This window comes from Sphaerodactylus townsendi, linkage group LG05, assembly GCF_021028975.2.
Source record: "Sphaerodactylus townsendi isolate TG3544 linkage group LG05, MPM_Stown_v2.3, whole genome shotgun sequence".
Lineage (NCBI taxonomy): Eukaryota > Metazoa > Chordata > Lepidosauria > Squamata > Sphaerodactylidae > Sphaerodactylus > Sphaerodactylus townsendi.
In genome coordinates this window covers 52,648,092-52,673,239 of record NC_059429.1, presented here as the reverse complement: position 1 = coordinate 52,673,239, position 25,148 = coordinate 52,648,092, and the positions used below count along the sequence as shown (strand labels likewise).

The following is a 25,148-nucleotide window of genomic DNA, read 5'->3' as shown; positions in this document are numbered from 1 at the left end:
TCCTCCTATCTTTGCACTTGCTACCAAGGCAAATAACATGCTTAGTTGAACACTCTAGAAGATTAGGATTAATTGCTGTCCCCTCCCCCTTTTGCTAAGGTTGCCTTCTCTGGGTTAGGAAATACCTGGAGTTCCCCATTTTCACCAGGAAAATGATCATGGTCATTTGGAGATCAATTTGTATGCATACATTAGATTTGTAGCCCACCCTTTCCTGACTGTAGTCAGGTTCAGGGTGGCTCACATCAAAATTCAGACAACAAATATAACAATAATTTAAAAACCCTTATAATTAAAATTCTAACTTTAAGTGCAACAAATTTAACCCCCTGATGAGGACAACCAGAGAAGGAGGAAACAGAGGGAAACAAGAAAATATAGGGGGTCTGCAGGTGCCACCTGGAGGTTGGCAACCCTTTTCTTTAGCTTTTGTTAATCATGCATTAAACAGTGGCTTTAATATGGGGCACAGAGATGATTGAAAATATAAGAAAATAATAAGTGTGCACATCTTATGTAAACACTGCAGACTGAGCAGTAATAAAAATAATTATTTCATTTTTGGATTGTATAAGCATCTATTTTGTTCATCTCTAGCAGAGGCTCTTTCTTTTCTTGTCTGCATAAAGGTCTCCCATACCCTTTAGCTTCCTGCAGTTTTCTGTAGCTGTATTTTTTTATTTCAAAACTAGCTGTACCTGGCCACGCGTTGCTGTGGCTCATTTGGTGGAATACCATCTGGTGCATGCCACCCCTAACTCCCTCCCATTCCTTTGCTTGCCACCCCTTCCTTCCCACCCCCTCCCTCCACTAGGGGCCAGGCCCCCTTCCCCCTCCCTCCCCTCCCGTGCATGCCACCCCTCCGGCTCCCCTCCCTCCGCTTCCAGATAACACCCCTCCCTCTCCTCCCCTCCTTTCCCTTCCCTTGCATGCTACCTCTTTGAGGGTCCATAACTTGAGGGTCCATAACTTGCCTTGCATGCCACTCCTTTGAGGGTCCATTTACCAACACCATGTGATGTTTAGATATGGGGCACCCTACCTCTCCTCCCTTGCATGCCACCCCTCCCTCCCTCCCCTCCCTTGCATGCCACCCTTTTGAGGGTCCATAACTTGAGGGGCCATAACTTCCCTTGCATGCCACCCCTTTGAGGGTCCATTTACCAACAGCATGTGAAGGAAGAAGCATGCATCCTGATTGGCTGATGCAACATTGTGTCAAAATTCAAAAGGAATGCATAAAAACACGCATGGAGTCAAATGGAACGTTATGTCCAAATTTCAGAGTAATCGGTGAAGGACTTTTGGAGATTTGGAACAAATGAACAAACGAACACTTACATTTTTATAAATATAGATTTATTAGCTGCCTTTTCACCTAGTAGGAACTGCAGACTGCCTACAATGTAAATAATAGAATGCATATTAAAAAAACCCCAATAACACCCCCCAGTTAAAACCAATAATTTAATACTGCCACCAGGCAGAAAAACCGATAAGAACATTTTCATTCTAACCCATTTCAGTGGAATCTGCTGAATTGGTTCAAAGGGTGGTTTGGTGAGTGCCCACAGGACTGTAGGTAGGCTCCAGGTCAGAAACTGGTGTATTTATGGAGGATCCACTTGCACCACTCCCTTAAGAACCATGCTACGTGGGGATGGCGAGATAGTGGCATATACTTGAAAGGAAGTAATACCAGGGATAAGGCAGCAATCTGTCTTCAGAGAGTAGGACATTGAACATGCAAGGTGTGATCATCTTGCAAGAAAGACAGGAATGAGGTCAGCCTGGGTTCCAGCATTGAAACTGCTTTTCTGATACTACTGATGACCGCTTTCCAGGTAGCATTATAAATGCGAACCATGGATGGTCGCTTACATCATGACATCAATGAGATGAGTACTCCAAGCCCACTATCTTGGGCTGCTCAACCTCCAGGCAGTCAAATGGAACCACCCTGGTTGTGGATGTACCATTGGGCTTTGCTGTAGCATGTCCCATTCCAGTGGTATCTTCATGGGATGAAAGCATGTATTTTTCTAACCCATTAAAACAGTAATCTGACTAGTGGCCATCCCCAAATCCTATGCCAGTGAATTCCTTAACGGAACTGCATTGTATTAAAACATTATCTACTTCCAGTTACCTGAACCTATGACCCCACATTCTCGCATTACGAGAGAAGGAAAAAAATGATACGCTTTCAACTTGGCTGTGCAGATATTCTCGTGATCATTGCCTTGCCACTTCTCTTCTGGAATATTTTTACAACGTAATGTATGAGATAGGTAGGTGAAAACACTTCCTTTTTGTTGCCATTGATTTTTTCCCCTGCCACACTGCCTCCAATGGGCTAAAAAAAAAGTGACTAAAAGAAAAAAAACCCACCTCTCTGGCTGCCTGGAAGTGCTCCTTAGGGCTAATCGAGTTAATGGGTGCCCCTTATACCAGAAAGAGGACAAACACTGGCACAGCCCTCTGCTGTTCCCTATGCCGTTTCAGCTACCCCTCTCCATCTGGAATGGGCAGTTAGATTCTGAGATCTGATGAGATCAGTCTGCACCATGTGCTTCCTTCCCTCCCCCCTCTATAGTGTCGCACCAGATTATAGATACAATTTATTGAAGACTAGGGAAAAGAGGATACTGTTTGGGAATGTGTATGGTCTATTTCCTTTTTTTTGGTGCTAACAATATTTGTCAAATTAACACGGAATCTGGATTATTTTTAGGAGTACAGAAAAACAGTGTTTTGTTTTTCTGGCATTACCAACTTGTATAAAAATAGATAGAGAACATAATGAGTCAGCTTCTAGCTAACATAAAACTTATTTGTGCAGAGGCTGTAATTTGTGTTCTCTATCCATTTGGAATTTTAAATAGTTACATTATCTCATGTTTTTAAATGTCACATATCTTTCCTGATGCCAGTTTTAATCTAGTCAAAAGTGTAAAGCTAGTTATATGATGGACTGGATGTAGAGATGCCATCCTCCAGGTAGGACCTGGAGATCCCCCAGAATTACTGCTTATTTCCATACTACTGATATCAGTTCCCCTGAAGAAAATAGATGCTTTGGAGAGAGGACTTGATGGCTGAGGTTCCTGTCCTCTCCAGGCTCCATCCCCAAATATCCAGGAGTTTCCCAGCCTGGATCTGGCAACCCTACTGTTTATCCCCCACAGTTGGCCAGGAGGACCTGCCAACCCTTGTTGGAAGAGTTGTATCCAGTGGTAAATCTCCACCAATAGGAATGGGAAGATTTTTTTTGCTGCATTTCTATTTTCACTGCTGATTTACCTCTCATGCTGTTCCTGTGGGGTTCCATGTCCTCTAGGAACAGCATTTGTAGCAGATCTTTGGACTCCAGTGAGATGGGGGCAGCAAGGAAGTCCCATTCTGCTGATTCTACAGAATCCTGCCTGATAAGTTTATGTTGACAAGGTCAAAGAAACTTTGTTTTTTATGGGGGAAAACACAGGAATAGAGATCTTTTTGTTAAACAAGAACACCAGGGTTTAAAGAGCTTGGAGGCTGATAATGAATCAGTGGTTATTTTCTATAGGATTTTCAAAAAATCAAATGTAATCTCACAACAATCCTATTTCAATCACATTTTCAATGATTAATTGCAAGTTGAAATTTATCATATGAAATTATTGGAAGCCATTTTCCACATGCAGATCATGAGACATGGCAACTCTTTCTCTTCTGCAAATACATTGAAACTAGCAGTCTAGAAAATTGTTGGTGGGTTAATGGCGCCCACTGAAGGGGCCAACCCCTCCTGCTTTCCTTTTCCTTGGCCCCACATCACCAGCTCCTCCTCCTCCTCCTCCTCCTCCTCCTCTCCCCCCCCCCGCACACCTGCATTGGCATACAAGGGTTAATGTCTCTCACCGAAAAGGGCGACTCCTCCTGCTTTTCCTCCCCCCCTTCAGCCCTGTGTCACAAACTCCCTCTTCCATCTCTTACCAGACACCTGTATCCTTTCATGTTTAGACTGCTATTGGGTAGCTAAAATTGCCCTAAAATGGCCTGAACTGAATTAATCTTGATTTGGTTTTAGACCAGGTGAAACTTCATTTGTTTATTTTAGAACTAATGTAATATATACACATTTTGCTATCATTCTGCATCACTGTGTTGCCAAACATTTTGTTCCATCCATCTCTCTGCCCCTTGATGTCAGATATATATTCCACTTTGTTTGCCTTTGCAATCCATTAAACAAATTTTGACTATTTCTACAATAAAAGGCAGGACAACACGTAGTTTCACTGTGGTAGTATAGGCTGATCAAACACCCCACATGGACTTTCAAGTGGTAAGTATATTTCCTTGCATTCAGTCTTGCTTTGCCCTTTTAGCTTCCTGCTTCACCTTGTCCATTTTTTGAAGTGACTTGCTCTTCATGTAGGCTTCTAATATGATGTGCTATTATTAAATGGTTGGAATTAGCTTGAGGCTTGAGTTTGCTAATTTCTCAGTCTAGGGCTCATTCCGCACATGCAGAATAATGCACTTTCAAACTGCTTTCAGTGCTCTTTGAAGCTGTGCGGAATGGCAAAATCCACTTGCAAACAGTTGTGAAGGTGGTTTGAAAACGCATTATTTTGCGTGTGCGGAAAGGGCCTTGGTATTTGTATTGTTCCCCTCAATAAGATTTATTTCTGTTTCTTCTCTATCTGAATTCTCAGATACCATGTCCCTTTCTCATAGTGTGAATAACCACGCCGATTGGTAGCGTTCCTGCAATCAGTGGAAGGTGGTTTTCTTCCCTATGCTTAGGCTTGTTCAGTGTGGATTAAAGCTTGGATCTGAAAATGAACCATATTCACATTGTCTACTGTTCGTATATCTTCCTGGTTACACTTTATAAATGGGTCCATAACTCTTAGAATGCTTATAGAAATTGCAGATTAAATATTTTGTTTAAAACTCCTCTGTATTATTGGCTATATGTTTTGTGCTTGGTGAATTCTCTGTACAAAGTGCATTTTATTTCATTGAGAAGGAAAGATCATTAGCTTGAACAACTTTATCTCATATGAACCTATTAGAACTCAATATCAGGAATATGACAGTATACAGCCCTATATGCAACTACCAGTGGAGCAGTAGCACTATAAAAGAAGTCATCACTAACCTTCAGAGGTCTTAGAAAAGTTAGTGATGACTTCTTTTATAGTGCTACTGCTCCACTGGTAGTTGCATATACTTTATCTGTCATATTCAAATAATAATTCATATGAATAAAGGATACTCAAGATCTGGAGATTCTTCGCAAGCTCCAGAGGGTGGCCTTTCTTTACTTTTGGCTGTAGCTCCTCTCAGTGGATACCAGTGAAGCAGCACAAATTACTATAGTTGACACAGCCACCATCCAGTGCTCTTAAAATCCACCTAGCACTTCTGATGAGAACACTAGAGCCCTGCTGGAAGATACCAGTGGTCCAACTAGTTTAGCATCATGTATGGTATCCAACCAGTTACTGTCAAGGCTAACAGCTTACTACTGATGTTTCCTCTTGGCGCTGATACTCAGATATTCCATTGCTTACTTTCCCACATTTCCTATTCTTTTATTTCTACTTTCTGTTTCCTGCCATTTAACTAATTTTCAATCCTGTTTCTTGTCATTTAACCAATTTTTAACCCATCCTGTTATCCCATGACTGCTAAGCTTATGCAGAAGTCTTTGGTGAGGTACTTTGTCAAAAGCCTTTTGAAAGTCCAAGTGTATAATGTCTACTGGTCACTGTGGTGGACATGTTTCTTCCCTTTCTCAAAGAACTCCAAAAAAATTGGGAAGGCAGGACTTTTCTTTGCAAAATATAATTTGATTATCCCTCAACAGCCATTGTTCCTCTATGTGCCTGATAATTCTATATTTGATTAGAGTTTCTATTCATTTGCCTGGGACAGATGTTAAAAGTAACTGACATGTAATTTCCTGGTTCTCTCCCTTGTAAAAATCAGTTTAATGTTCCTGTTCTCCATTGGTAATTTCCCATGCCTTGGTGGATGTCTTTCTGAAAGTTGGATTTATGATACATTTGTTTCGTTATTTCTTTTGTAGATCATATTTTGTACTCTGAATACACACAAAATAGATATGGACAAGCTATTGGGAGTGCAGATTGGCCTGGAAGATTTCATATTTGCTCATGTGAAAGGAGTGAAGAAGGAAGTAGAGGTTTTCAAATCTGAAGATTCTCTTGGGCTTACTATTACTGATAATGGAAATGGATGTGCTTTCATAAAGGTAAGTGGAGTCATTTTTGATGGAATGAAATAACTGTTGGAGAAATTTGTGCAGCAACAACAAAGCAGAGGGACTATTTTAGTAGATTGTATCAGCAAAAATGTTTCATATTCTGTTTCCCCCATGTTTTTATTAATCAAAGAGTTCTACACAGTTGAAACAACTTTTCTTTAAAAATGTGCTTGCTTCCCTTAAGCTTTGGGAATAAAAAGAATGGGAGAGAATGTGATTGGAATGCATGGACCTTTAGTTCTGTTCAGTGGCGTAGCTAGGGAAAATGGAGCCCGGGACAAAATCTGAGTTTTGCGCCCCCCCCCATATGGGCAGCGTCCCTCCCCCACCATGACCAAACAACATTTTTTTGCACCAGGTCATCTCAAAGTCACTATCACATTATAGAACATGCCCCAACACACAAATCTGAACACACCCAGGTTTCCCTAGTTTAAACAACATTCAAAGTGATGCTATTTTTTGAAGGGTGGGAATCCACCCTGAAACAGCATCACTTTTAAAGTTGTTTAAACTAGAGAGCCCAGATTCTCCTTTTAAATCCACCTTAAAGAGAGACTCTGGGCTCTCAAGTTTAAACAACATTAAAAGTGATGCTGTTTCAGGGTAGATTTCCCACTCATCCACCCCAAACAGCATAATTGTCAATGTTGGTTGTTGTGGGTTTTCTGGGCTGCGATGCTGTGGTCTGGTAGATCTTGTTCCTAATGTTTCACCTGCATCTGTGGCTGGTATCTTCAGAGGTATATCACAGAGAGAAGTCTGTTATACACTGTGTCCAGACTTCTCTTATAACAGACTTCTCTCTGTGATATACCTCTGAAGATGCCAGCCACAGTCTTTGGAGATAATTTCATGAATTCCTGACCACAATACAAAACCACAACAACCAGTTGAAACTTTGGTTGTGAGAAAGCCTTCAACAATACTTTTAATGTTTTTTTTTAATCTAGGGGCCAGATTCTCCTTTAAATCCACTCAAAGGGGTGGATTTAAAGAGAGAACCTGGGGAAAATTTAGGGTGCCTGTCAGGAGAGCAATGTTTAAGCTAACAGTACCAAAATTTAGGCTATCTTTAGGAGACTATACTGATTATACCACCCACGTTTAGTGAAGTTTGGTTCAGGGGGTCCAAAGTTATGGACCTTCAAAAGGGTAGCCCCATCTACCATTACCTCCCATTGGAAACAATGGGGGATTGAGCCTGCACGGGGTCCCATAACTGGATCCCCTGAACCAGCCTTCTGGAAACACAGGTGAGTATCAGCGCAGATACTATCCTGATGATACCACCTAGGTTTAGTGAAGTTTGGTTCAGAGGCTCCAAAGTTATGGACCCTCAAAATGATAGCCCCATCTACTGTGGCTCCCATTGGAAACAATGGAGGATGGGGTCACCCCCTTTGGGGGTCCATAACTTTGGACCCCTAGAACCAAACTTTACAAAACTTGGCTGGTATCATCAGGAGAGTCACCCTGACGATAGCCTGAAATTTTAGTTGCCACTAGCCCAGGGTAGGAACCTGCGGCTCTCAGATGTTCAGGAACTACAATTCCCCATCAGCCCCTACCAGCATGGCCAATTGGCCATGCTGACAGAAAACTGATAGAATTCAGTTCCTGTAAAAACTGCGCCCCCTGCAGGCCAAAATTGAAAAACGCAGTAAAAAATACAGAAAGCCACAAATGAACCTGCAATTTTTGCGCCCACCACAAGGTGGCGCCCGGGGCATATGTCCCCGGATGTTCCCATGGTAGCTACGCCTGTGTTCTGTTTTCCCCGCCTGGGAGAAGGAATGATGAACATTTTAAGGCTGTGGGAGAAACATACACTTTGAGAAACATAACCCAGTTTCCCCTCCCTAGGAGACGTGCTCCAGTCAGGTGCTTCCTGATTAGAGTAGAAGAGCAGCTCTAGTGGGGAACCTGAGAAAGCTGTTCTCCTTGAACTGGGTATGTTATGGCACAAGCAGAATCTTTTCCTAGATTGGGCTCTGTGAAGTCAGGAAGCACACGTTTACTGAGGGTTAAAGGTTAAAAAGGACAAAATCGCCTCTTTGTGCTGTTCTATTTCTCTCTGATTTTTTCCCAATGGATGTCAACTTAGTTTGCTGTCAGATTGTTCTTAATGAAGGGGGAATGAGCTCCCCTGATTCCTTAATACTTAAGTGTTTCAAAGAACCATTAATACCACCTTCCAGATAAATTCCAACATACAGTTATTTTCATTGTTTTCCTTTTGTCCAGTTTTCTTTACATTTAGATTTTTCAAAGTTCTTTGAAAGTAACATTTTCTACTTCTCTCTTAGTATGCTGAGTATGTTTTTGAATTTAGTTTAACACAGTGAAAGCCAGTAGTTAGCATGACAGAGCTAAAAGAGTGTGACATTTTTCATACCAAGCAATGATAATTTGATCTTGCAGTAGAGATTTATTAGAGTTGAGTTTTGTTGTTAATGTTGGATATATTGGTTAATATAGCACAATTTTGCCCAGTCACAGACATGTGATGCTGAATGCAGTAAAATCAGTCTTCCCAAGAAATAAAATGCAAAAGGTTAAACTTACATTTATTCTTGTTGCAGTTGAAAGGAAAATAGAACTCCTTGTCTAAATAATATACTTCCCTATACAAGTGGCCAACTATTTCTGGCATCATGTGAGTGCAAAGTATGGGGTATTTGCTTCTACAGGACGAAGCTATAGAAATGTTTGTCCCCATGCAAGTCCATTTGGAGAGAAAACAAAGAGCAGTGGCTACTGAGTCATAAGGACAAGTGATCAGATGGCACCTCCCAGATACAGAAAAACAGAGGAACCAAGAGATAACACTTATATACTTAGAGAGATTTAGCAACCCCTCCCCCCAATGTCTAGGCATGTAGAGTCACTGTCTCCAACAATTATGTACACCCACACATACACCTCTTTCATTTGAACCCTTTTTTTCTTCAGCAAAGACTCCTCAGTTAATAAGAAGCTTTTTTGGAAAGTTTATTGTAAATCTCTAAAGTTAGATGTTAAAATCAGCCAATAGATAATAGGTTGGATCTGAGCTAGCAATTGCATTAGCAGAAGATACAGGTTCTTGCACATGCCTCTCCTCCCAATTCATGCAAGTTTTCTTCTCCAGTTGCTGTTTTCCTACACAGTTTCTATGGATCACCTGGCCTTCTGAAACTGCTGCTTGGGTGATGCAGGGGGTTATTGCATGCAGGGGGAGATGGGAAAGATAATTTCTGTGAACCAAGATTTGCTTGCAGTTCATCATTCTGACTCAACCAAAAAGTGTAGATTTGATTTAAAACTTAGTAGATATAAAACACTGTCCGGATCTGTCAACCAGATCAGCAAAATCTATCTGACATCTAGAAGGAATGATGCAATCTCCTTCTTGAAGAAGTCAGCAGGTTTAGGCATGACTCATACCCTCATGAAGCACATCTGTATAGATAAGATGCAACACTATCATTGGTTGTATATATGTATATAAGTTGACATGGTGCTGGCAGTAAGGTGTGCTTTGGTTCACCAGTTGCTGCCCTGCACTCTGTCGGTCAGTTTCGTGATTTGCACGAATAAAGCCCTTCTGTGAAGTGAACAAGCTTATGTTCCTGTGTCATACTTATCCTGATTGCTGTTACTCATACTCCCACGAATACTGCCTGCTGGATCCTTAACCAACACAGTATGGTGTGTCTGGACAATACATAAAAACAGAGTTAGGCAGTGGCATAGTGCCAACGGGATAGGGGGGCGCGATGCCCTGGCCAGACACTGGTGTGGTGGTGTGGTGGGGCATTCCGGGGCAGGTAACAGCTGTAGAGTAGGAAAAACATTTTGCTGCTTTATTTTCAATTGTTACCCACAAAATTAGATCTGCTGCAACCCCAGTAAGGTTACCAGATTGGCATCTGGTCTCAGCACCCCCTATAGAGAAATTAATTACTAGGCTAAAAATTAACTAACTACAGAGATGCGATTATACACCTACTGTGGTGTTAATGGTTTTTAAAGATAAATGGATTCCTTTACTTGCCCATTTATTCACCCTGATAAATTCTTCAGGAATAATGCTGGTCTTGGAGAAAATCTATTCCTATTTATAAAAGATGTTCCACGGATAACCCCAGCAATTACAGTCCCATAAGTCTTTTGTCAATTATAGGAAATCCTTATGTATTATATCTACTGAGGCTTCTATCAGACTGGGCTGAATTTCTCTTGATAATAAGTTGAGAGTAATGAGGATTCAGAAAGGGTAGATCAAGTATTGATAATTGTTATAGCCTAAGCTTGCATATAAATATGGTAAAGACCATGGTGGTGTTACCCTAAGCAGGACATTTCCACTTATAAGTTGATTGAAGGAACTAGTTCGAGATAGAAAGCAAGAGAGGGTAACTGGGATGGATAACCTATGTATACCAGGATCATCCTGGGTGAAAACTCTCAAATGAACAGGCATTTTATTAAACAATAAAAATCATAAAGCAAGCAATATATTTTAAGCAATTAACATACACACACAAAAAATACAATAGCTGACTAAGAGAAAATGGAGGAAGTTGGAGTGGGTTTCAGGTATAGGTATTAGTTACTGGCCTTGAAGCAATGTCTAGGGAAAGCAGGGCTGAAGAGGGAAATGACCAGCATTGCCAGGAACAAAAGAAAAAGCTCACATGCAAATGGGGAAGTGCACACAGATCAAGAACGCACACACTATGAATGGCCATAAGACCAATAATTATACTCTAAAATGGGTTCTGAGGCAGTATGAGGTAAGCTGGCAGAAACTCAGAGGCAAGGTTTTGATTGCTTGTCTGGGGTTCCAACAAAAAGTTAGGATAAGTTTGATGAGTTGTCAGGACCCAGGAGAATGCCTGGACTTAATTTTGATTACTGATTGATAGCTGGGATGAGTGTAGATAGGGGAAGTAATGGTCCGCTCCAAGCACTGATTAGAATGAAGTGATAGAATGAAGATTAACTTGCACCATTGTATAGCTAGGCATACCTTAGGGCCAACCACCTTCATATAGCCAACCATCTTTATTCTTAGGCTTGACACACAAGTTGGATCCCCAAACTATCTGAAAGTCATCCATCTTGTAAGTAGCAGTGTCTTGCTCTTATTCAGTCTTTGACCCTTGCGCCACTGTGGCTCCCTTTCGCAGCAGAATGGGTCTACCTGCTTACAGTGGTGTTCTGCATGTGATCATCATTGATTTTTAAGCTGTGTTTGACAAGGTAACATGAAAAATTGTCGTCTAACCTTCAAAGTCTGAGCAAGGGAAGTTTTTCTTAAAATAGAAAGCCCCAGGAGCCATACTGAAAAAGAGCACAGTGTTGTGTATAAGATCTTCAATAAAGCAGGGGCATGCTTTCTTCCACCCGAGTAAAAATGCCTGCATAGAAGCAGCCTTAGTAATGATTGCAGATCTCATCTTCTGTTTTCACTTAATATGATAGCATTAAAAGGTTACACTATTATAGTCAGCGTACAGATATTAATATGAAATATTATCCATGCTATATGATTAATTGCTGTCTCTAATTTGGACTATAGTGAAAGATTCCCTGAATAATTGGAATTGTACAGTGAGAAAGATATAAAGAAGAATTATTTTAACTGTATGGGATTGGTTGTCTAATGAAAAGGTGAGGGAGAATAGTTGTAGGGGTGTGTGGCTTTGTTCTTTTAACAGATTAGGTGCAACAAACTAATTCAGAAATGCTTTGTTGTCTTGTTTGATGATTGTTGATGGGATGGAAAGTAAGGTATACAATTGCATTTTGTGTCCATATGCATTAGAAATTACATAACCAGGGGAGGGGGACCTGAACATTCCTACCATATGCATTTATGATAACAAAATTTGAAAAGAATCCCAATGTGTTCCTCAGAAGCAAAATACGGACCAAAATTATGGAATTTTCCTGATATATGAGAACATTTGGAGTATGAAATGTCAAAGAGAAGGGTAGTGTAAGCCCTCTGACCAATCCTATAAAATATATATATTTCTCACAGCAGTATATTTTCCTTTAAAAATCATATTGGCAAAAGCCAGTTGCCAAAAGCACTCCTATGGGTGTAGGTAGCCGCATGATCACCTGACCACAGCCAAAAGGTCAAAACTACTTTAACAAAAGCTAAGATAATGAGTTACTCCAGCATAACTTGGAGGCCTCATTTGAGTCACGAGAATGCTTGATTACCACACCTTGCTATAGAAACTGTTAAAGACAAAGAAGATGGAAAGCTACATTAGCATCAGTTGCTGAATTTCACTATCTCTTCTAGCAACAGATGGTTCCTTCCTTTGCATTTTCCCCAACCTATAGATATGAGTCTCCTACAAGAAGATCCCATCCTGAATCAATCAAAGCCTCATTCAAATCTGAATACTGAAGGCAAAGAGACTGTAAGAGTTACTTTGCATAAAAGCCATTCTGTGCTTCCCTGATATAATCTAGGACCAATTGACTCCCATTGTCCGAAGGTGTAGAACAGTAGACGAGGGGCGAATTAGCTCACGCAGCAAGCCCAGCATGTGAAATTCGAGAGAATTTAGAAAAGGGAAACTTAGAACTCACTTGTTCCGCCCTCTTCCTGGGCAAAAGGGTATAAAAGCTCAGGTCACCCCAACACATGTGCTCTTGGCCACATGTTCCTCTCTTGGTCATGTTGGTCTTGAGACACAATATCATCTTCACTGGGTCTCTGTGCTGGCGTGGATTCCCTGCCTTCTACTTCTACCCTTCTAAGAATCGTTAGGTAACGTATTACCCCACAAAAACCCCTCCCTCTCTATCTCCAATCTATATTTTTAACACCTTTCTATATCTCAGGAACTTGAATGTATGTGCCCTTGTGTCTTACTGTGTGTGTGTGTATTTTTAAACAAATTTATATAAACATTTAAATTCAATTTGGACTCTTGCTTCTCTGTGGAATATTCATTGCCAGAATTCATTCCCCGTATTATACAGTCTAAAAGATCTCCTCTTGGCCCCTCTCGCTGCCAACGTGAGAGCTCATTCCCCTTTGCTACTTTTGTGTGCTGTTACACTTTTTAGCAGCTGGTGGAGAATCCCTTTAATAAAACCCTTGCCCCTGTTAAGGCCATAACAGTAGGATAAAACTGTTGTTTCCAGTGTATGAAGTTTTCCTGGTATGGGGAATTTTCCAAGTATTCAAAAATTTACATTTTAGAAATATGGGGTAATATTTAAAGATTGGTAGAAAAAGAGGTCATACAAAATCAGTTTCTCAGATCAGGTTTTTTTTTCAATACCAAGAGAATGAGGGTAACTGCAGGGATTCTTAGATTGAAATTGATCTTCTTTTCATTTTTTCCTACGGTAATTATCTGATTATTAATTACTGGTAAAGAGTTGACTAGATTGATGATATGAACCAGAAGGTAGGGACTATCCCTGATAAAGAGGAACACTTTGGAATATCTGAGAGATCAGAGTAAAGTATAAGCTATAACTGTGCTCCCTAACATATTAGTTTTCTAAGGGAAGGCAACATCCAAGCGTACAGTCTTCTATATATGTTCTTTTTGGTACTGGACTAAAATTTATTTATCCAGGCTTTTAACTAAGGTTTGTTTGTTTGTTTGTTTGTTTAAAAAAACAGGTTATATGGCCTGCTTCTAGCATGAGGACTGTTTCATGAATATCCTTTTAAAGTCATATGACCTGGGTTGTTTTTATGACTGTTTATTATTGATCACTTTATGCTGTTTTGTTATTTTGTTGGTTGTATTGTTTTACTTTGCAAGCCATCTTGACTGTTTCTTCATTATATTTAAAATCTGAGCTTTGTATGCAAAAATGCATGAATATGTATATTGCCAATATTACCACGTAAAGAGGAGCTATTGCCATGAAAAGAAGAAAAGGTTTCTAATAAGCTCCTAGGATTTTGAAAGTGTGCATGTCAAGGACCTGTCAGGTCAAGCAACTGCTCATTTTTAAACCTAGGGTCTTTCCTTTGCTTTTTTGTTCATTTCCACTCCATCCAACAATTATATTAATAGTTAATATTTTTGTCAGTGCCAGTTCTTGACTCAGGATAGTTCTGTGAACCAACATTTTGTTTATAGTATCAGTTTCCACTAATATATTTTTTCTTACCTTACAGAGAATTAAAGCAGGCAGCCTTATTGATCAAATAAAAGTGATATGTGTTGGTGATCACATAGAATCTATAAATGGAAAAACTGTAGTGGGCTGTCGTCATTATGAAGTTGCTAAGAATTTAAAGGACTTGGAGAAGGGTCAGACATTTATGCTAAAACTGATAGAACCACTGAAATCCTTTGGTGAGTGACATATATAGCAATATACCATAATTGGTAGCCCTGGTTGGCGTTTTTTAAAAATCTGTTATCAAATAGAGTAAAACTGCTTACTTTGCCACCAAATAAGAGTCTGGTCACCTTGAAAGTAAAGCTTAAAATAGGTTTTCACAACTTTTGACCAATTAACTACAGCCACCAGGAACTCAATAAATCAATTTTTTCTTGCTTAGATACTGCAAATAAAATGGATGTCAGGGCTACATATAATTTGGTGGTTCATATTAAGTAGACTTGTTTTAATCCATTAAACAACAAAAAATTTCTGAAAATAAAGTGTTGGAGTGATAAGGAGAATAGTGCTTTGAAAAGGAACTTTTTAATAGTTTTGTTTCAGCTTCCCAGCTTACTTATCAGTGACATAGGTATAGATTTTTATGGAGGGGTTGGGGGGCAGGGCCACACCCCCACCCACCCCTAGGGGGGTGGCCATGTCTCCCCAAGCCCCACCCCTGGCCTCAGAGCTTATAAAAGCAGCTCTCCAAGGCCAGGGATGGCAGACTCCCCTGCCCTGCCTGCCCTGCACCCCCTGGGCTGGGTCCTACCCAGCAGCCGGCAGTCCCTTCTGCCCTCCACTCTGGGCAGAGGTGTAGCTAGGGAAAATGGAGCCCGGTGCAAAATCTGAGTTTTGTGCACCCCCCCATGGGAGGCCGCTGTGATGCTGGAATCCACCCCCAAGCAGCATCACTTTCAATGGTGTTTAAACTAGAGAGCCCAAATTCTCCTTTTAAATCCACCTTAAAGGGAGAATCTGGGATCCCAGTTAAACAACATTATGTCTGTTTAGTGGATTATCCCCACCCTGAAACAGCATCATTTTCTATGTTTAAATTGGGGACATCAGATTCTCCCTTTAAATCCATGTCGAAGAGGGTGGATTTAAAATAAGAATCTAGGCAAATTTGGGGGGCACCTGCTGTCAGGGGTGCAATTGTTAAGCTAGCAGCACCAAACTTTCAGGGTATCTTTAGGAGACTCTCCTTCTGATACCACCCAGGGTTGGTGAAGTTTGGTTCAGGGGGTCCAAAGTTTTGGACCCTCATAAGGGCAGCCTCATCTACTATTAGCTCCCATTGGAAACAATGGGGATGGGGGGGGACCTCCTTTGGAAGTCCACTACTTTGGACCCCCTGAACCAAACCTGGATGGTATCATCAGAAGAGTCTCACAACAAATCCCTGAAATTTTGGTGCTGCTAGCCTAAAAACTGTGCCCCCTGCAGGCCAAAAACTGAAAAAAACATTTTAAAAATACAAAAAACCCAAAACATGGGGCCGGAGCTTTGGACATGTAATGGGGGGTTTGAACCCAAGAACCCCCTATCCTTGTTACTTACCCACCCGCCAGAAAAGTGCACACTCCTAAAAAGTTATTATGTGGGACTTGTATAGTAGCATTGCAAGCTATACAAAACTGTAAAGCAAGCCCCAGATGTTCGCTAAATATCCCCATACAGTACAGACTACTTTAATTTTGACTTTGCTTTTGATAACATCTAGAACAAAAATAATTATTTTTTGGGCTAAAATTCCAAATTACTAACCGTATATACTCACGTATAAGCCGAAGTTTTCAGCCTTTTTTTAGGCTGAAAAATGCCCCCCTCAGCTTATACGCGGGTCACACACACACACCCCGTGCGGAGCCACAGCGCTTACTCATGAGACACGAAGCCTCGTCCCCCTCACTAACTCACGCTTTCTTTCTTGCAGGCTCTAAATTTAAGGCGTGGTTTCAGGGAAGCTGCCGTCTTTCTTTCTTGCAGGCTCTAAGTCTACAGAGAAGCTGCCGCTCGGGGCATCCTGTTCTATGGTTTTCTTAAAAGGGCAAGAAAGAACAGGCTATAGCGACAGCTTCCTTGAAACCTACTCTTAAAATGTAGAGCCTGCAAGAAAGATAGCGTGAGTTAGTGAGGGGGACAAGGAATTCTCTGCTTCGCTTTCTCCTCCCTTCAGCCACTTTCCCTCTCCCCAGATCCATGCGCGCCCGCCTCGCCCCTCCTTAAAAAGCCTCCCAAAGGCTTCTGGGGCACTCCTTTCCTCCAGCTGTGGCTCCTTTGCCAGCTCAGCACCCTGCCTCCTGATGGATCTTTCCCACCCTCGGCTTACATGCGAGTCAATAAAATTTCCCAGTTTTTTGAGGTAAAATTGGGTGCCTCGGCTTATATGCTGGTCGGCTTATATGCAAGTATATACGGTACATGATATGTCTGTTGCAGATATGATTGAACCAAGGTCCAAAGGTGGAAGTTTTGCTGAGGGAAAAATCGTCAGAGGAAAAGAGACTCTTCGACTGAGATCGAAAGGCCCTGCAACAGTGGAAGAAATGGTGAGTTCATACTCCATAACTTGTTAACTTTTGTTGCTGAGAAGTCATAATTAAATATCCAGTTTCATTTTCTTTCCATTCATAACATTACATGTGAAAAATCCCAGGAGTTTTAACAAAGCTCCTTGTCTACCAGGAGTCATTATTGGTCCATAATTTAATGGTAGAGTGGAAAACTCTTTTCTCATTGGGAAATGACATGCCACTGAGCTGGGGAAACTACTTGTTCTGCTTTCCATGGGCAGCACCCTTCCTCTTCTTGAGAACTGCCAATGTCGTGGCTCAGCCCATATGCCTTTATGAGATTCCAAGTATCAGATTCCCTGGGATTAGGCTGTAAAAGAGGGTGCCTGTTAAAATAACTAAATACAAAATAAGCGGAAAACCCTAGTGTCTAAAGCAGGGGTCTGCAAGCCGCGGCTCTTTCAGCCTTATACTGCGGCTCTGCATGACCTGGAGGTTGGAGGGTAGTGTGGGCATGTCCCTCCAGCCCTCCAGAGCAGCGCTGGAAGGAAAGGTGAGTGGAGGGGCTGAACCAGAGATGGCTCTGTGCGTGAGGGCACTGCTTTTCGCATCCCCTCCACTCACCTCTCCTTCTAGCACTGCTCTGGAGGGCTGGAGGGACACGCCCATGCTGTCCTCCGACCCCTGGAGGTTGTAGGGTAGCATGGATGTGTCCCTTCAGAGCAGCTGCCATCCCCCCTCTGTCATCTCTGCAGCTGCCATCCCCCCTCTGCCCCACAGACCAGGCAGTTGCCTGCTCCGTCGGGCAGAGGAGTTTTCCCTGCCCAGCGTCTCCTCCTCCCAGTGCTGGAAGGAAAGGTGAGTGGAGGGGCCAAACTGGAGGCTCTCCGGCTCGGTAGATCTTCGGGGCTGTGGAAAACGGGTCCAAATGGCTCTTTGGGTGGTAAAGGTTGCCGACCCCTGGTCTAAGGGGTCTTGGCTGGATGAAGGGGTGGGGTCCATACACTAATCTACATTTTACAATTCAGGGATTGCAGATTGTAGTTCATGTGATAATTTTAACTGTAATATGTTTTGGGTAAAATTTAAATGCTAAACTTAAATCAGTTGTTGCAAATAGATAGATAGATAGATAGATAGATAGATAGATAGATAGATAGATAGATAGATAGATAGATAGATAGATAGATGTTTCAATTTAAAATGAAGCCATTTTGGTCACCAGAATTCTATACTTGTCTTTCATTGTTTTGCTAAAGCCTTCAGATATTGAAGAAAAAGCTGTTAAAAAGGTGGATGATCTTCTGGAAATGTACATGGGAATAAGAGACCTTGAACTAGGTAAGTGTTTATTTAACTTTGGTAATCTTCTCTAGTTTTCTCTCACAACAGATTTGCTAAAATCTGAATTGGAAAATTTCCTGTGAGTGGCATGATTATTTTCTGTTTTAGCTACAAGGTTAGAGAATGGATGACTATATAGTTCTACTATTTATTGTATTTGAATTATTTCTGTTGATGTTATGTTTGTATTAATATTTTTAAATATATATCCAATGTTATGGTAGAAATTCATTTAATTAATCATAATCATATGACTTTCACAATCCAGTTTCCACAGTGAGAGAAACTGAGCCTTCGGACACCTTAACCAATTTATGCATTATAGGCTTTTGCAATCCAAAGAAGTCTACGTCACAAATTTGCTGATCTTTAAGGTGCCACAGGACTGTACTGCTGGAACAGATTAAAATAGATGCAGATTAACATTCAGTTTGTTACTCAGGAAATTTAAGTTTTGCACATGGCATAAAACAAGAAACATGTAAATCTAAGGTCTGTAATCATGTGTAGAATTGCACTTTAATCAATTATTTATATGTATGAGAAAAGATAGATTTTTATAAACATCTACCAGCTAAAGCAGTTCAATCAATGATCACTAGAGGTCAGTACTTGATCATTAAATATATATGCATGACTGAAATCAGATGTTTGTTTTAAAATAACACCATAATATATTTGACTACAAAAAAGTCCTAGTAAATGTAATTACCAGAGTAAAAATAAAGTGGTTTCTAGAACTCTGATTGTTATAACAATAACTTTATTAGAAATAAAATGTTACTGTTTGGAAAGCTGCTCAGATTTTGAAGTTTTTTTTCAGACTGGCAAATGAAATGTTTGAGTCTGAATCTAGTAAACTTTTATCTCAAATTTGAAAATTAGACATTTTTTCTCTTCTGTTACATATTTCATTTTTTCTCTCTTGTCATTGTGTGTTTCATTTTATTTATATACTTTTGTGGGCAGGGGGAGGGTGGGGAGAAGGCAACAATAAAAGCTGCTTTGGTTCCCAATTAGGGAGAAAGGCAGGATATTGATTTCTGTTCTTTCCATCACTATAAGTTTCTACCTGGTTGGAAATCCTGAAAAATGTGAGAGAAAAGATCAAAAATGTAAGAACTGGATCGATGTCATAAGATTTGTCCTGACTCCTTTGTACATTGAACATGATATTGAAAGATACTTGCAGATAGTTCACTTTGAGACCAAGTGAGAAAGGTGGGTTCCCCCAAATAGATTTTTAAGCCATCAGCCATGCACCATGCTGCTGCAAATGCATTTCCCAGATGTGTAAGATACTGACCCCCATGCCACATTCCCAATCTCAGGTGGCCAGAAGCAAGCCATTTGCCCCACTGGGGAGCTGCATGGGCGGTTTCAAGCCAGCCTACACTGAAAACTCTTATTTCGTCATATTTATCTACATTGTCATGACTCGGGATGGAAATATCCCAGTACAACTGGAAGCAAAGTTTACTCCTGCCTTTCTACCCATTAAAAAGGTTTACACGTAACCTTATACCCCTCCTGCCATGATCTTCATGCCAGAAAAAAAGACAGAATCTCTTGCATACTTGACCAACTGTCCCCCTGGCATTCAGAAAAATAATGAGGAAAAATGTTTGATTGTGTGAACATCTGTGGACAACTGCCATTTTCAATCTTTAATCCATTTTAGGGCTTTCTTTCCTTCTGATGCATATGTATGGAGTCAGCTGACAGACTTTGGGAATCGCTGATCTCACAGATGTTCTGTGGGTTTTCTCTTTACTGGCAGTTAATTTTAATTTCATAACACTCTGAAAATGCACCAAGTATACCTAAATTCTTTTTGGACACTTCCCATTTGAATTCCAGATGCTTGTAGCTGGCAGCAAGGGCTTGGTTTCTGTGACGTCCTTTCAGGCTTTCTTGGGATATCTGAATGGCTGCCGAGTAAAACAGGATGCTGGACAAGATGGTCCTGAATGGCTCTTCTTATGTCCTCTCTTTTTGTTTTCAGCTGCAACAATGGTAGAAGCTGGAAAAGGCAAGAACAACCCAGATGAGTTTGCAGTTGCACTTGATGAAGCTCTAGGCGATTTTGCCTTTCCAGATGAATTTGTCTTTGATGTATGGGGAGCCATAGGTGATGCAATGCAAGGACGGTTTTGATGAGAATTAGGCACATTTAAGATTAGTCACAATGTTAAGTCTGGGGACTTAAAATATACCTGCTATCTGCATGGCATGGTTTGTAAACATGTCTGCTAAATAGAAACATCTGATGTATTTTAAGTTAATATGGATTTCTTTGCAAATTGATTTGGGTTCAAGATTTTACTCATAAGAGGCTTTTAAGCTGATATGACATTTAATTTGAATTGCAGTCATTGGAAATCTTTATTTTTTAAATTATTCTTTGGGCACTTGTTTTGCACATTTACTTTTCTTAATTTAACATAAAGGGCATGTTGAAAATCCAATGAAAATGGACTGTATTCATAATGAAAAGATTATTGCCAGTAGTAGTTGAAGCAAAATAGTGTTGATGAAATGATTTGCTAACCAACGTCTGCCTTTTCTTCTTTCCTGCACAATGACTGGTAGTTTGTTCAAGCACTTTTTCTTTAAGCAACTCCTTGCTGTGCAGCCCAATGCATGTTTACTATTAAAGGGGGCTTTTTCCCAGGTGAGAGTGCAGAGGATTAGAAACATATGCTTCAGCTCAAATAGAAGCAGCCAGGGTTGAGGGGAGGAACTTCTGCTTTGAACATCCTTGCACATAATTGGTTCAATGCATAGCATATTTCAAAGCAAAGGCTGTGAATGTCTGATAGGTACTGCCAGTCAGGGTAGAAAGGAGTGAACTAAATGAACAGTTAGTCTGGTTTAGTATTAGGCAATTCATCTTTTAAAATTTATGGTGTTACATAACCACTAGGTACAGGAAACAACAGTTTCTGATGGCGTTGCTACAGATAATAGTCTCGAACTCTGGAAAATTCCCAAAATGATTGTTATATTCACTTTTGCACTTTTGAAGTCTATAAATCATAAATACAGACTAGGTATAACTTTTTATTTGTATTCTGGTTTGTCTTTTGTACTAATGTCATTTATAAATAACACATTCCAGACTGAATAGCATTATTTGTGTCGTTTGGAAAATGTCTATGTACTGTTAGAGAGACTTAAATTATTGTATTTAAAACAAACAAAAAAATCTGGAAACACTCCATGTTCAAAGTTCCTGAAGTTTTCTTGTAACTGATTACTAAAAATTTTGTTTAATGCTTCATCTGTGGTTTGGAACATTGTAGTGTAATTAGTTCTCAACTATGCAATGTAGGCTACAATGGAAATATAAAAAACTGGTAATTAACTAGTTCTTTGATGCAGTTCATTATGAACTGATCTTATGAAAACCATTTTGAAATGAAAAATATGAAACAGCATATTTTTAAACATTATTCCCAGTTATTTTAATGATGCAAGTACAGGAAGCATTCTGTGGGACTTCTTAGTAAGTGATTTAGATTATTATAGTCTTATTGTTGCATGAAAGCATGTCAGTTTTTCTAAAAAAGTACAAGTGTAACTATTTATTGATGTGTTGATGTCACAGTAACAATGTACAGTTTAAGTTTTAGCATTTGATTTTTAAAGCAATTTTTGTAAATCTTGGATTATGCAGGTTTTTAATGTGCCAATAATTAATCAAAGCAGAAATGAGATTAAATGGGATAATTCTCAGTTAGATAGTGTTTCACTGGAACATCTTCTGTTTGAAACTATGCAAGCTTTTGAGTTATGCACTTCTCTTCATCAAATAGAATGAAAAGACTGCTAAATCTTAGCAGTGTACTGAACAAGAATGTTTACTAATTGGAACAGTTTAGCCTCTTCAAAAGTTGATCTTCAAATAAAATTTTGTGACTAATATACTGTCCTCTTGAAGTGATTGAAAGATACTAGAATTTGAGACCTTAAAACAAGGTTTTTTCCTTTTTTATCACTCAGGTTTCAGGCTAGGGTTGCCATCCCTAAAGTGGGAAATATCTGAAGATTTTGGGGTGAAGCCTCAGGAGGGAAGGATTTGGGGTGGGAAGGGACTTCAACAGGGTTTAATATCATAGAACTTCTACTCTGCCCTTTCCCCCAGTTCCCCCAGGGGAACTGATATGTCAGCTGGAGATCAGTTGTAAAAGTGAGAGATCTCCAGCCATCCCCTGGAGGTTGCCAATTCTGTTTCACTCTGAGTGATAGTGCTTGATACCACAGACGAGTAGATCAGCCAGCTAGTAGAAACAACAACATGGGATGCATAAATAAGTCAGATTGCCGATTGAAACAAACCTGGCAAAACATTGAGTTCACTTAATTTGGAATTAACCATAGAAATCTAAGTTTTTGTTTAAAAAGCTGACATTTCTTATGATGATGTCAACAGGAACATTACAGGCCTTTCCAAACCTTCCCCATTTCCCCTGTTTGTGCCAGTCCATCTTATCTGACTGCTAATGATGGCTGCTGTTGTCCCCTTTCCTCTCCCCCCACCCAACTTGGTACATTATATTCTATGTTATATTTATATTATATAGAAAAATAATATATGCAGTTTGTTGTGCACTGTAGAAAATGTAGTCCCTAGGTACTGCTTGAAATGGCATCTGAAATGTCAGAGATGGGGACAGAAACATAGGAAATGTTTGGGGCAGAGAGGTTCTCTGTCTGTTCAGCTGATTGGACAGCTTCCATCTGCTACCAACTTGGTACAGCAGGAGCACAACAATGGGGAGAGGAATCCTTGAGCTTTGATCTAAACATGCGGAGTCAGAGGAAAAAACACGGGTGTAATGGTCACCTTCATATTGAACTGAGTGATGAAATTCTGAATGATGAAATTAGTGACATCTCTTTTTGATGTGAAAATGGTTGGGATATTTTCATGAGGGAAAATGTTAAATTTGAAACATGCTTGGCTGATATTCCTGTATCCTTTTGATATACTGTGAAGTCTGTGGTCTACTTCATACACCACTAAAAACTTCCCTGTGTACTGATGGTCATAAGTATATTTGCTCAAATAGTTTTCAACAGCATAATTTTCAAGTCAGCATCATAACTCCCCTGAAGGTAATGGCTCTAAACAAGTGGGACATTAAAATAATTGGTTCAAAGTGCTTTATTGTAATAAGACTATGTGTTACCAGAGGCGGAGCGAGGAGAAACTGTGCCCGGGGCACCACTGCCCCCGCCCATGCCCTCCCCATGGCCTGACCACACCGCTGCAGATCCGCATGGAGCATTGCACCCCCCTGCCCTGTGGGCAATATACCACTGTGTTACTGATGATTCTGTGCAACAGATTCTTTTGAATCTTTAACTATCCTGCCTGGTTCAATAACAGTATGGTGGAGTAGTGTCTCACTGTTAATTCATTTTACTTAAGTAACGGAAATGAAAGCTGACAGCACTTTTTGGAGGTTAGTATGAAGCACATCCAACTCTATACTGCTTAATACTTATGCAGTACACAAAATCATACACATACACATACACATGCATGCATTACTACAAATAATAATAAAGTCCTGGTCTCTGTGAGAATCATAAATGCTGCCCAGGGGAACCAGAAAAAAGAAAAGAAAAACTGAATCTTTCAGGTAGGTTGAGGACTATACATGCACCATTCTCACACAGACAGGTTTGACAAAAACGAGGGGCTTCGCATCCTGTTTCAAAGTTTCCATAGGGCTAAATTAAAATATAATTTCAGGATGAATGGGGATCAGTCTAAAAACAATAAACACTTTGGTCTTTTCCACATATGCTATTTATGCCATTTTCAGGGTGGAAATAAAATGTTTCTTTGGTGGAGTTCTGCACTGTTTTTCTATCCTTTTGTTTTGGTAACTTTTCCAAATCACTTTTTCCTCTGTTGAATCTGAAAACACTTTTACAGTGTTTATTTTCACTGAAACATTTCTGATCCAGCTTTCCTCACAATGCAATCATTCTGAAATGTTTTATTTTTCCTGCCAAAACCATGGGCTGTTTTCCATGCTCCCTGTTTTGGAGCTTGCTCTGCCATTTTTTTGGTCCCTTACTTCACAACTTCACCCCTCTTAAAATTTATAATTTCTGCCCCCCCCCTCCACTTTTGGTGTGATTGTCTCTTTTTAAGCCAGGATAAGTAGTATTTAATTTCTTGATGAGTTGTAACAATGTACTTTGGTTTTGTACCTTAACTTAAAAGAAAAGCAACAGAAGCTTGCAGAGCTGTAACAGTGTTTCTAGGGATATTAAAATGGGACTGCCTTTCCTTGATTACACTTTGAAATAACTGTATGTCACTGATAGTTTAAAATTATTTAAAATATCCTGCCTTTCTGTCAGATTCCATTCAAAATTACAAGCAATATGCAAGAATAAAACTAAAATACTGAAACGTTAACATAATAAAATCGAAACTATTAAACAGCATCAATTCATTCATCACTATTATATCTCATTCTTTTCCCAGGGGCTTAAGATTTAGTCAAGGGATAAGGTTTTCCCCTTCTCCACAACTCTGAGCCCCCTCCGCATGGGCACCTTAAACAAATCTGTCCTGTGTTATTTCCTCCAAAGTGGGTTTTTTGAGAATCGCGCTATTCACGTGTCTTTTCAAAAATCCTGGGTTGCAGCCACTTGCAAGCGAACAGCTGGTCAGGAGGCGCTTTATTTGCCTCTGTTTTCCTTTAAAAAAAAAAATTGCGGCTTACATCTGCATAGGCACATAGGTGCAGATGGACATCAGCATGACTGTGGGTGTTCATTTGTGCATGCCGGCATAGCTATGCTTCAATGGGAAATAATTTTTTTAA

General features: G+C 40.1%; 1 protein-coding gene across 1 annotated transcript in view; it reads left to right on the top strand.

Annotated features, from left to right (window-relative positions):
- The window catches only part of GIPC2 (GIPC PDZ domain containing family member 2), a 28,791-nt gene extending 6,572 nt beyond the window's left edge, over positions 1 to 22,219 (top strand). Inside the window, exons 2-6 of the mRNA XM_048496886.1 lie at positions 6,086 to 6,271; positions 14,442 to 14,622; positions 16,877 to 16,986; positions 18,210 to 18,291; positions 20,300 to 22,219. Coding sequence (XP_048352843.1) covers positions 6,086 to 6,271; positions 14,442 to 14,622; positions 16,877 to 16,986; positions 18,210 to 18,291; positions 20,300 to 20,451 — 711 coding nt within the window. The 3' untranslated portion in view covers positions 20,452 to 22,219. The remainder of the gene's footprint in view (positions 1 to 6,085; positions 6,272 to 14,441; positions 14,623 to 16,876; positions 16,987 to 18,209; positions 18,292 to 20,299) is intronic.
- The last annotated feature ends 2,929 nt before the right edge of the window (positions 22,220 to 25,148 follow it).